Source organism: Bombus vosnesenskii, unplaced genomic scaffold (assembly GCF_011952255.1).
Source record: "Bombus vosnesenskii isolate JDL3184/JDL3185 unplaced genomic scaffold, Bvos_JDL3184-5_v1.1 scf7180000013285, whole genome shotgun sequence".
NCBI classification, from domain to species: Eukaryota; Metazoa; Arthropoda; class Insecta; order Hymenoptera; family Apidae; genus Bombus; species Bombus vosnesenskii.
The window spans coordinates 2091567-2103939 of record NW_022882938.1 but is presented as its reverse complement, the minus strand read 5'-3'; the positions used below and the strand labels follow the sequence as shown (position 1 = coordinate 2103939).

General features: G+C 38.1%; 2 protein-coding genes across 3 annotated transcripts in view; one reads left to right on the top strand and one right to left on the bottom strand.

Annotated features, from left to right (window-relative positions):
- Nucleotides 1-12373, bottom strand: part of LOC117232169 (alkaline phosphatase, tissue-nonspecific isozyme-like) — a 181589-nt gene that overhangs the window by 22877 nt on the left and 146339 nt on the right. For both annotated transcript variants that reach the window (XM_033491374.1, XM_033491376.1), the window contains exon 3: nt 52-226. In XM_033491374.1, coding sequence (XP_033347265.1) covers nt 52-226 — 175 coding nt within the window. The remainder of the gene's footprint in view (nt 1-51; nt 227-12373) is intronic.
- Nucleotides 1476-12373, top strand: part of LOC117232171 (caspase-like) — a 35736-nt gene continuing 24838 nt past the window's right edge. Inside the window, exons 1-2 of the mRNA XM_033491377.1 lie at nt 1476-1594; nt 6268-6512. Coding sequence (XP_033347268.1) covers nt 1491-1594; nt 6268-6512 — 349 coding nt within the window. The 5' untranslated portion in view covers nt 1476-1490. The remainder of the gene's footprint in view (nt 1595-6267; nt 6513-12373) is intronic.

Sequence of the window (12373 nt, the reverse complement as noted above, 5' to 3'; positions counted from 1 at the left end):
GATTGCACATAATCCTTTGCATTAGTTGTTGACGTTCGTGTATTTACTCACCCTGTTCCTGCGCCCAATTGATAAGGGACGGTACACGGGCATCAAAACTGGAATAACAGTTCTCAAAGCGTGCAGAGGAGTCCAGGCCAACAGTCTCGTAATTGGCTTTAACTCCGCACAGTAATGCCGTCGCGCATGCCGACGATTCTCCGACTTGGGCGTCCATGTTATACGTCTAAAAACCAACAGAGATGGTAGATCAGTTTTAAATCAGTTTTAAATATCCGCTATATTATAGGAAAGAAGATTATTCTCCGTAAAACATTCGCAACCAGGAAGAACATTCGATTCGGTAACGCTCGAACGCGTACACTTAATTGTAAATGACAATGACATAATTTTTTATTAGTGAATCACATACTTTCATTAGTGTAATTCTATTAATATGAGTCACATTTCAAAACGATATATATTTTAGATCTGTCGTATTCGAAGCAATGAGTCACGGTAACCTCTAGAACGATCAATATGAAAGCGATAAGAAATATATTAGCGATAGTAATACATACGATGACTACAGAATCGACCAAATAAAGCTCTCAACATCCCGTGCGATGTTGTATTGATTCTTTATTCGATATCGAATCAGTAGAGATATTAAATATTAAATAATAAAAGTTAGATATTAAAATATATTAAAGATCCTTAACATCATACGTATAAATATCTGCAATTAGAAATAAAGAAAAGGATGGAGAATTATTCAAGGAAATAGAAATAATTTCGTATTCATCGAAAAATCCTTCCGAAAAAGAAAAGATCGTTGCTAATCCATTTGTGTCTTTTCATCTATCACGATAAAAGGAACGCTGCTCTTATCAAAAGTAAAGCAAACATTTCACAACTGACGCAACACGAGCTCTCCATGGGTTGCCTCATAAATTATTTCGGACGTTCGTCGAGCGCATTGTGCGTTATGATAATCGGCCTTTCTTTAGCGACCACGTTGCGGGAAGTTGGGAGGTCAGAGACCACATAGTGGAATAGAGAGAACGGAACCTTGGTGTACATAAATCTTGATGGTATTATCCGTAGAAGGCCGACCTTGAGTAAAATAGTGCTGACATCCGACAGTTTTCTTATTATTCGAAAATTGTACGAACCAGTCGATCGCCGTACGATTTAAGTAATAATACGGCACTGTTATAACCCAGATGTCTGGAAAGGTGCGAGTTTCCGTTTCTGATAACGCGATCAAAAGGCTAGAAAAGCGCTATTAATATACGGTACTTTGATTCCCTCTCTTGCTTTGCGAATCACAAATGATTCCAGTAACAAAGATCGATATCAATAACGAATACGATATCAGTACTTCGATAAGATAAGCAACTACCTATAAAATTGGACGTCATCTCTTCCTCATTGGTTTTCTGTAACAGTGATTACGAACGGCAACGTTATTCAAGGATTTATTACCGACAACTACAGCAATATTCAAGATGGAATCATTACGAGAGCGCAACAAATTACTACGTCAAAAGTTTTTTGAAGAAAATGGAAACTTGCACTCTGAAGTGGATAGTCGAATGTCTACAAAACCAAAGTGAGTGCTTTAACATTTCTTTGAGAGATCGGTTTATACCTAAATGAATATTCTTTGATGACACGACAACATTGAAAAGAAAACAAAAAACTAGGACCGTAACGGTCGGTCTTCAGCGAAAATGATCGATTTTATTTGTCAGCGGGGAGGTGTCCTCAAAATGGTTTCAGAAAATACGAGAAAGCGGTATACTTTTTCTTCGAGCGGACACGCCAACGGAAACAGTAACATATACGTGTTCAGATATCAAATCTTTGATAAACGTGACTTAAGTTAGGCTACGTGTGAAGCGTCAACGGCGCAATAAACGTAGAAACCGCTTCGCGTGATCTAGAACGGTTGTATATTACCAACGTGTATGAAAGTGCAGGGAGCACGGTCAGCACATGATATATGCATATTTACCGGCTGAGAATTAACATTTCTATGCTGAAATTAATTTTACGTGCCAGTTTATGGCCGTATGTCGCGCGAGGTGTCTGCTTATTGCACTCTGAAATATTAAGGAGGACCGTGTTACCGTGCGGCTATGATTTGGAGAAGTTAAACGGAGTATAATTTCGCTTCTCGAGTATTGAGCTAACGAGAGATGTATATATGTTTCGAATCTTTCACTAAGAAAGGAAAGACCAGTAACAGTTTACAACCACATTATTAAATTCGCACCATAGAGAGGTAAAGCTTATCGGAATTTTTCTCTTCGACAATCCCCTCGATTTCGTTTATCATCGAGAATATAGCAAATGATAAGAACAGTTATAGTAAAACAAAACACTCAGCCTCTTTCTTAAACCATCGAACTTCACCCTCTTCCAATTTACATGCGTATTTTAAGGAAAATTTGCAGAAAATTCGCGACTCGCCCTGTCCTTCGCGAAAAGAAACATAAGATCTCCGAACCAAATGACCGTCCAGTTACATTAACCAGTTCATCATATCTTCGTATTAATCGTGGAGGAAGAGGAAAAGATTCGAACTCGCTAAAAACAAAATTGACAGTCCCTCATTCCCAGCCGCAATTTCGTAGCAGACGGTCTTCTTCCCTCAATTGGACTGGATCGTTATAATCGTTGCTCGGGGATTTATATTCCCGACGTCGAGACAGAGGGAACAGGGGTTGGGATTAGTGGTCGGTACAAAATGTTTTCGAGTTCAAAGGAAACGCGACGAACTGCTATAATACCGGTAACTCGTTTCTCTTTCCCAATGAACGTTTGTTTGGTAATGGGCGGTAGGTCCGCGCGCATTTATGACTAGTTTGTAAGCACTTTGCAGCGGGCTTTGTCAAGCAAGACCCCGTTATTCGCGTCCGCGTGCACGAATTTGCCCGACTGCGCGCCCATGAAAGCGTGTCTCTACATTCACCTAGGGAAGAGTCTTTCAACTGGCAACCTGCTATCTCCAGCCGTTTAAAAAGCCCTATCCAGCATCGTTGGCTGACGTTTTGTGTCCCTCTTTCGTTCGTTCTTTTGTTTTTCATGTTCCGCCACCTCTCTTTTTCGTTCGCTTTGCTATGTGTTTCGAGCGATGCGCAGGTGGTTTTTACGGTTTTGAAACGATTCAGTTACAATCGACGCATAAAATCGTCAATGAATTGCATGGATTTTTATTTCCTTTTTAATGATGTTTATTTAATTGAAGAAAATAATATTTTCATTCCTCTTCGATTTTGTTCGATGTTATGAAAGAGGTAGAAGGTTTAAACAGCGATGCATAATGTTATGCATTTGTTTGTTCACAAGCTGAGCTTCGAGAGCGATGTTAAGTATCTAAAGGTATAATTTATTTGAGTACGGTGTTGTAACGAATGAACTCTGACGTAATAATGTTTATAGCTAAACGTAAGCAGTACCTTTGCTACAATCGTGTACCAGAGATAGTAAACATGACATAAGCAATAGAATAGATGTAAATGCACGTAAATACATAAAACGTAATCCCGATTTGAACTAGTAATATCAACTTGCATATTGTGCCGCGATAACATCGATAGAAATCGAGAACGATATACGGTATATGTATGTGTTAAATATGTAAATTAGATGTCTCTGAATTTTGTAATAGTTGGAAAATTGGTCTCTTAGCACTACACGCGGCAGAGTAATTATAATTTCTGACACAAAATTGAAAAAATTCGACAGAATTTCACAACAACGTACTAAACACAGTGTAAGCAAACGCAAAATATATCTGCATATATAAAAATTATACTATTGTTTCTTCACAGAGAGAAGTCTCTAAATTCTGAAAGCACGTTGGAATTGTTGGTTATGCCTGCTGGAACTTCGTTTCAAGTACACGCTGTTCTTCCGTACGAGGATTCAATCCTACACAGACGTTCGCACATAGATGCACGCAATTCAACCAAGTATATAGCCTTTGACGCGCGCATTCATAGAGTTCTAAGTTCCAAACACAACAACCATACTTCTCTCCGAGAGTATACTCCTACTACAACACGAACGCGCATTGTAAATGCGATAGCAATTGCCACCTGTTTAGGAACATCGTGTCACCTGCAGTTGTAAAATGTGCCATTTAGTAGTACGACAATTAAAAAATAACGATACAATCGCTTTCACGAAAAGTATTCATTGCAGAAATAGCGCGGTGCGCTCAATCTCGATTCTCTCGTGGGAGTATCGATTGCAGAACCAACTTCAATCGCCTACACGACATTTTTTATCGTCACTACGTTTATTTTATTTCAAACATAGAAAGAACTGTTTAGCAAAACACGCAAATACAAATTTTTAATCTTCTTCCATCATCTATTAAAGCAATCAAAGCAAGCTCAAATAGCAAAGTACCATTATCAAACCAACGTTTCGTCTTTTAAATAATTAAGTAATAATTAAGAAGTCGAGAAAGTCTCACTCGATTCCCCGACAATACCCATCTCTATATCCGATTCGTCGTAGTATCACGACGTGTTACTTGGTGTTCATCGTGTGAAAATGGTGGTAATCGCGCATACTAACTCCACCGAACACGCGACTGGTTCGATCAGCTCACGAACACACGTTTACAAGGAGGTAGGAGGGCAGCATAGTTGTACGATAAAACGGTCGAGCCATTACTTGGAAGTTCTTTAGCCTGGGATTGCGATCTAAGTTAAAATTAAATCGACCGTCGGATGATACGGCGGACTCGTGCACGCTCATGTACGCTTCTCTGTGAACGTAGATCGCAGACGCTCTCTCCACCAGCGAGCAAGATTTTCCGTTCGTAGCGTGCACCTTTCGTACGTGAGCGGAAAGTACGAAACAGCCTAATACACTTTGGAACGAGGGCGAGGCTCTCGCGACAGATTATACGCTTTCGCGCCTTTCCAACAGAGGCAAACCTTTTGAATTCGCGCGCCGGAAGTTGCCACGGTGCCCAAGAAATACAAGTTCCGATGCTTTCGTTTAGATCTCTATAAGTGTACTCCCACAGCTGCTTCCTAAACGTTCACGGAGAACTCGAGCTTGTACAGTTCTCGATTGGTTGCGTTGGGTTTTGGAAAGTTGGCGCAAGTATAGGTAGAACGTTGGAAGTATTTTGTTGGAGAAGTGCAGAGTTGAAAGATTCCAAAGTCCATTGCAGTCGAAATTTCTATTGGATAAATCATCGTATTGCTACTATCGAGCAAATATACTAATTTAGACGATACTATTAAATACCATTCGGGAAGAAACTTATATCTTATTTAGAGATAAACTACGATACACAAACACCGAGACAATGTTCATTCGTTGAATTCGCGGCCGCATAAACGTCGAAAAGTTTCTTGCAGAATTGTGCTTAGTGTCGACCTTCGCCTCCTAGAGATGTTATTTGTCGCGCGTCTGTGGACCGTTGTCCTGGCAAACGAGCTAGCCAACTCTCTTCTCCAGGTCCAAAATTTTACGAGCAACATAAAAACCGTCAACGTGCAACGTCGACACCGAAATTGCGGGGATACGCGCTTCGTTGCGGCGTTTCGGTTTCATTCTTTTTTCTTCTTTTTCCTTCTCTTTTTTGTTTTTTTTTTTTTACCGGCTTCCTACCATCGCGCCGTATCGATCGACGAAATTCGGAAACAGAGAAATTTTTCGACGGACAAAAATATACGCGCGCTAGTTATTGCGAATCCGCGAGCCCGGGTGCGAACATGGACAACGATCGTAAAACAGAATGAGAAGGGTTTTCGAGCTGTGTAATTCGCCGCTTAACAGGTCCTATATTAGACGGACTAGAATTGAGTGGAAAGAACGAATTACGGCATTGAATTTACATTGGAATATGAATCTCCTAATTAAATACCGTTCGCTCGCGTAGCGCCGCCGTGTCGACGCCATAATCGAACGAATAAATTGTTTCCACGCGGAATACGAATTGCGTAAACTGCCTCTGGGATATTGAATGTGTATATCCGCTGGGAGGAAGTTTGAAACAGGGTTCGTAGAGAAATAGGATAACTCCCAAACGATATGATTTCGATATGTTGAAAATAAGCTATGGGAGGTTAGTTCGCGATACTATTTTGTCAATTTTTTCATAAAAATTTTCTGCAATTTTCTATGTATATTTGAACTATGTTCTTCTTGGAGTACATTTACGTCTACGTATTTGCTCATTCGTTACGAAATTAAGAAAAATAGTAATTCTTTAATTTACATATATTGTTTTTCTTTTTCCTGTTTTTTAAGGGATGAGCCTGTCAGACCGAGTTGCACAATTAATCTGGACCCACATTCGGAAGTATATAACATGAATCACAAACGAAGAGGTATCGCGTTAATCTTCAGCCACGTCAATTTCAAGAAACAGGATAAACGAGTTGGTGGGGAAAAAGATTCGAAGGAACTGGAGCAAACATTAAAGTATCTTGGCTTTGACGTTCGAGTTTACGACGACTCGAATGTTAAAACGATATTGTCGACGGTGCAAGACGGTAAGCACACATTTTCCAAAGTCTTGAAAGAAGCTTCTTTGAACTGGTTCTTTGCTTGACACCGTAAGTCATTTTGAAGTGATGAAAAATGAGCGAACGGCGTTATAAATGAAATTCCACATAGATCATTAATTTATCTTGAATCAATATTTGAAAATGATTTATTACGATTTCAATCATTTTATAAATTATTTCCGTTAGAATAACGACATTACGTACAAAATCTGACGCGATCCATCCGATAAGACACGAAAATAATTTTGTCTTGAAGCAATAAACTTGCAAATTTCCTCTGCTCATTGAAACAACGAACGCGTGACAGAATTGAAAACAAAAATAAAACCGGTCCAGCAATTTGCAATTGGTCCCTCGATGCTGCCGCGTGAAATTGCATGAAAATCATTCGCAAAATTACGATAAATTCCGGTAGATCGTTTCCGCTTTGAAATTTTTTATTCGAAGTAGCAGACTGCGATGTGAGCGGGCTGGGGATAACGCGATTTGGAGCGCAAACCACGTTTTATTCGTAGCCGGGGACAGGTTTTAATCATTTTTCTGCGCTGCTCGTTAAACAGCGTGCAATCCGTGATGGCAAGCGGAGACGGATAATACGTGAAATAATTCATTTTGACCGTGACTGGGTAACGAATCGCGTATCCATTATTTGGGTAACGTCACTTTGATGTAGTCCGCCATAGTCCGTTTCGACTGAAAACCTGATTCTGCTGCGATTGCCTTCTAAATCGAAATGTTTTCAAACCCGCTGAATTACCTCAAACGAAAAGAAGCATCGGTTTCGACCGTTCGATTACGTGTAATTATAAATGTATCCTGCTGACTGATTATACACGCGTATAAAACATTTAAAGTTTAAACGTATACAATAGTATTATATATATGCATTTCCTCTCGAATTATTTATTAAAAATACAAAAAGAATATTCGTACGAATATCGTCTGATTAAATCGTTATCTTTTTCAAATTGTTATCTATCAGCGATTTTAATATTAGTGTCTTTTTTCAAATGGAACGAATATTATTGATTCACTAGTTATTTCGTATGAACTCTATATTTGAACAATAATTTATTGACTATCTTCGTGAATATATTATAAATAACAAACACGTATAATATTTCTTACTCATAAGGCTAAGACTAATTTAAGGAAAGATTCTTTATGCGGAATACTACATGTATAATTCATGGAACAATTCAATTTCAAATTCCATTGTATTCTTCAATTTCATTGTGATCTTCAAATTCCATGTAGCGGCACACACCGTGTAAATTTATACGGAATCCTCAGCAGATTTAAACAGAGGCCGTGACACAGGCGTGGAACACTGTTTTCCAGTGAGCACATTCGAAACATATTCGTCGCGAACTCGGCAAACCGATGTTCCTAAATTCGCTTAGCGTGCGGGGAGCCGTAACGTGGCCATAAAATTCGCGTGGCTTGGCGAACGTTGGAACCTTTGCTCAACAAATCGTCGGTAAACCGTTTGAAAAGAGGATAAAAGCGGAAGCGTAACTGTCCATGAAAAGTCACCAGGAACCGTTCTCGTTCGATTCATTCTTTTCCTTTCCTCTTTCTTCTATTTATCGTTGATCCATTCAAATATTGACACAATAGGCGTCACCACCGTGTTCGACATACATTTATCAAACGCTTTTGTCGACGTCGAACAAAGATGTTCTTACATTGTCGGGCAAGCGTGAAGCTCGTAAATCGTGCGCTCCTGAATCATCCATAGATCGCAACAAACGTTCTGAAGGGTTTCATTTAAAACGCCTTTCCATGGTAGGATTATCCGAACGATGAATTTCAATGAACGGCTTGGTTGCAGTCCGCGTTTTATGATATCTGTATCGCTCCTTTCGTCGGGTCGATGGGAAAACGATAAATCGTCTACTAAATATTTTCTTTACTCTAAGCAGGTATAATATATAATATTAAATGTATATAGAACGATATAATTAAAAAAAGAAAGACAATATTTATGAATTGTACGAGGGTCATATACTATTGGAGAAGCTGTTGTCTGAATGATCAATGAGAACGCGATGTTCAAATAATGCTTGTAATCTTTCCAAGAAGGATTAAGTATTCGACATGATAAAAATTCTTGAAAAGAGTTCAGTAACCTATAACGGAAGATGATTCATGCACTCAATTTCTTGCTATTTTAATCACTTAACCGTGATTGGGTCTGTGGCGCCTGATTTCGATAAAGTTATATTTGATCACGTGTAGCTAAGATCATTATCGATACCTGAAAGTTTTAGTGATATCGACAACGTTGCGAGTCCCACTAACGAACAATTCAAAATCAAGCCTATTTCTTCGATAGATATTTAAATACCTTTTTTTAAACGAAATATTCGTGTTAATTGGTTAAATGATTGTGAAAAAGCGGATCGTGGAAATTTGTTATCGAAATGCTGTTAGGGAATGGAATTAAATTTATTCGTCGCAAAAATATTGATGTATAACTGGCCTATGAAAATTTGCCAGGTGTTTTGAATTCTCTGTCGCATTTTTGTATCACATAATTGTATGGTAGGGGGTAGAGTCGATGGAATTTCGTAATACAAATGGGAATATCGCTGAAACAGTAATGGGAAAACAATAGCGTTAATAATGGAAATGATGAATTAAATATTTAACGATGATCCCAGCATTTTCCTATGTTTGTTTGACTTGGTTTCACGAATAACATATTTGCAAGCATACAGTAATATTTAAATTATCGATGAAAATATTTATCGGTGTAATAATAAAATAGCGAAAAGCTAAGATATCTAAGATCAGTTTTATTCCTTAAACTGAATTTTTAACATAAAAGATCTCGAATTTTTGTCTCCTTATGACGCACAAATGTCAGATAAAATTCGTGTCACACGCAAAGGGAATGCTGAAATAGACTCGAGTGTTTACACGCGATTTTCTCGTCGTTTTCCAGTTCTCAAACCTCCCTTACAAGACATTCCCATTTGCATGTTTGATGCATAAAAAGTATCTCTGCCCTCAATTTTTCCTCCTATTGAAACTCACAAATTTCGAATAAAATTTGCATTCTCTAAACGTTTCTCCGATATGTACATAGTTGCTGTTAGTGAAAAGCCGTGAATTTAAATGAAATCTATTTATTATTTTCCGAATTTCTTACTTTCAAACAGATTTAATGCTCCGCTGTAAAATATTTTCAGCATTCACTCAACAGATCGCTAACTCGTTCGTAAATATTCGAAAAATACTTAACCTGTGGATCGACTCAATCGCCATTATTCTCTCTTAAATTTTTGCTCCAAAGAAGAAAATAAATTTTGATGGATTAGGTTGAAGTGTATTTTTTTACAATACGAGATTAAAGGCTAGTGACGCAAACAAAGAAGAACGTGGACGGTCGATAAACATTCCTAAAATCTACAACTGCATTCAAACTTCATTCATCGACCAAATCACCGTTCCCTTTCATCCCGATAGTAAACCCACCCTGAATCGATCGAGGATAAATTGACAGAGACTGTTGATCAACCTCGAACAGGGTTTCGCGTTTTTTTGTTCGGAAAATTTTTATATAAAAAGGATTAAATAGCGACAGTGGTCTATCAGTGATTCTCGTGAAAGTCTTTGTCGAAAGTTTGGCGAGGAAAAAGAAGGAAGAATAACGGGGTCTGTCGTCTCTTGAACATGATTGTCCGAGCATGGATAATGATGACGTCGATGAATGAACGTTACGAGAAGTTGCACAAACATCTTACAATGAAACGAGCTCATTAAGCTTCCTTCTGCCAGCCAGGTAACCGGTTTCCACCAAGATATAACTAGTAGAGACAATCACGCAAAATATATGGGCGTATGCGCGTAGTGGAGCAGAAAGTCGGATGATCGCGGAACTTTATAATAAGCGAGGAAACTTTTCATACTCCGTCGGCCTGGGATGCGTCAAGAGATAGTCGAAGACAAAAGTAACTGGACAGACAGTGGAAATAGGTATGAATGAGATTTCGTTTAAATACATCTCGTTTACAGAAAAATGTAAATATTAACTTCAGTTATGTACTAAACAATCTGTGTACTATAAAGACATATAGTAAATGAAACTTCAATTTGTGTATACGACTAATACAAGTACTAGTACTTACACTATCTGTCTGCTTACTTTTGTCACCGACTGTATTTCATGTACCGTTTATAGCTAGTTTTTTCTTTTTTCTTTTTTCTCCTCTTATCTGCCTTGCTTTCCATGTCGTTCGTTTTCGTATGATTTCCTTTTTCCTTTTCCTTTTTTTTTTTTTTGTCAATTTTGAAGGCAAAGGACGAGAGTTAAATTCTACTAGATATTTTATGCACTCTACATGTTTGAAAGTCTGGGGTTAATAAAAAATGAGCGTAGCCTGTAAACACGGAAATATTTGCAACGAAAAATTTGTATTTAGAGCTACGGGCGTTTCGAAAACGCGTATCACGTTACGTACTTCGTTTCTCGATTTTATTCGATTTTACTTGATTTCAGCTTAATTTGCCAATACATGTAAAATTTACATGGATTATTAAAAGCCGATGGCTTGAGTCAATATTTGATTTTTTACTTTTGAAACATACAATGAAAGTAATAAATTCGAAATACATATAAAAATGATAGAAATATGTAGAGAAGTATTGGATGACAAGCCAAAAAAAAAAAAAAAATTGCGATCTCCCTCGATGAATGTTGCTGCCGTTCGCAGACATTTTTTTTGCACGATTTCATCAGCGACTAAAAGTTCCATTTCAACCGGCAGAACGGGACTTTCAATTATTCCGTGTCGTTACAGTTATCGGGAAATTTTTTGGCCAGTCGACAGGTGTTTTGTAAACGGCGTGTAATTAAACAGGTTTAATGATCGCTGTTTTATTCGACCACGCGCACGTTGGCCACGACTGTGCGAATGAAAAATTGCCATTGCACTATTCATACGATGTTGCCAGATAATACCGTCGCCGACGGAACATTATCAGAACATTACGCAAATACGTCCACTGTTAGTTCCAAATGGGCGATGAGCTATTTCTTGCAATTTGCTATGTTGATTGTGTTTTGCCTAATGACAATAAAATACATTACTGGCACATCGAGTAGAATATTATATTTTACTGTCTCGTTAGATTAAATTTAAGCGAATATAAATGTTAGCGAATTATATCTGTTGAAAGCTACAAAGGATCTCGTTTTACTCTGTTTTGCAATTATTGCATTTTTATTTCCCAATTGAGCGTACAAAAGGTAGCCAGCGTGTAAAATGTACGTATATGCGGAACACGTTTCAGTTGAGTTCAGGAAATCAACGATGTGAACGCGGTATCCAGGATCTCAATTTTTTTCGTGAGATCGTGATTTTGAAAATGGAAATTTGAGGTACAGTATAAGACACTTATATTTCAGAACGTCGCCAGAAATATCTACGTATAACGAGCTAACTCGGTCGAATCGGATATACCGATTTAATTTTTACATATCGTGCAGTAGTACGGAAGCAGTAACACGTATCAACGATACGATCGGCAACGGGGTTGCGAGAAACTGTTTTGAACGCGTAGCTGCGTAAGCTGTTCGATTATATATTTTATAAAAGTTGCTGTCGCTATTTTTAATGCTTCAATTTCTGGCACTGTGCCATGTTAGCTCAGCTTCTATTCTGTGAATTCGATTGGACTCTGAAGAGTTCAGAAACTTTTTCCATCTAGCCACTCGACGACGTTGAAATTTTTGCTTCTCAATCGGCTATTTGTACGATGGAAATATCAATAATAAAGCGAGTATCGCACGGTAGACCGTATCTCATTATGATCGTGGTACTTTCCGTTAATATAGA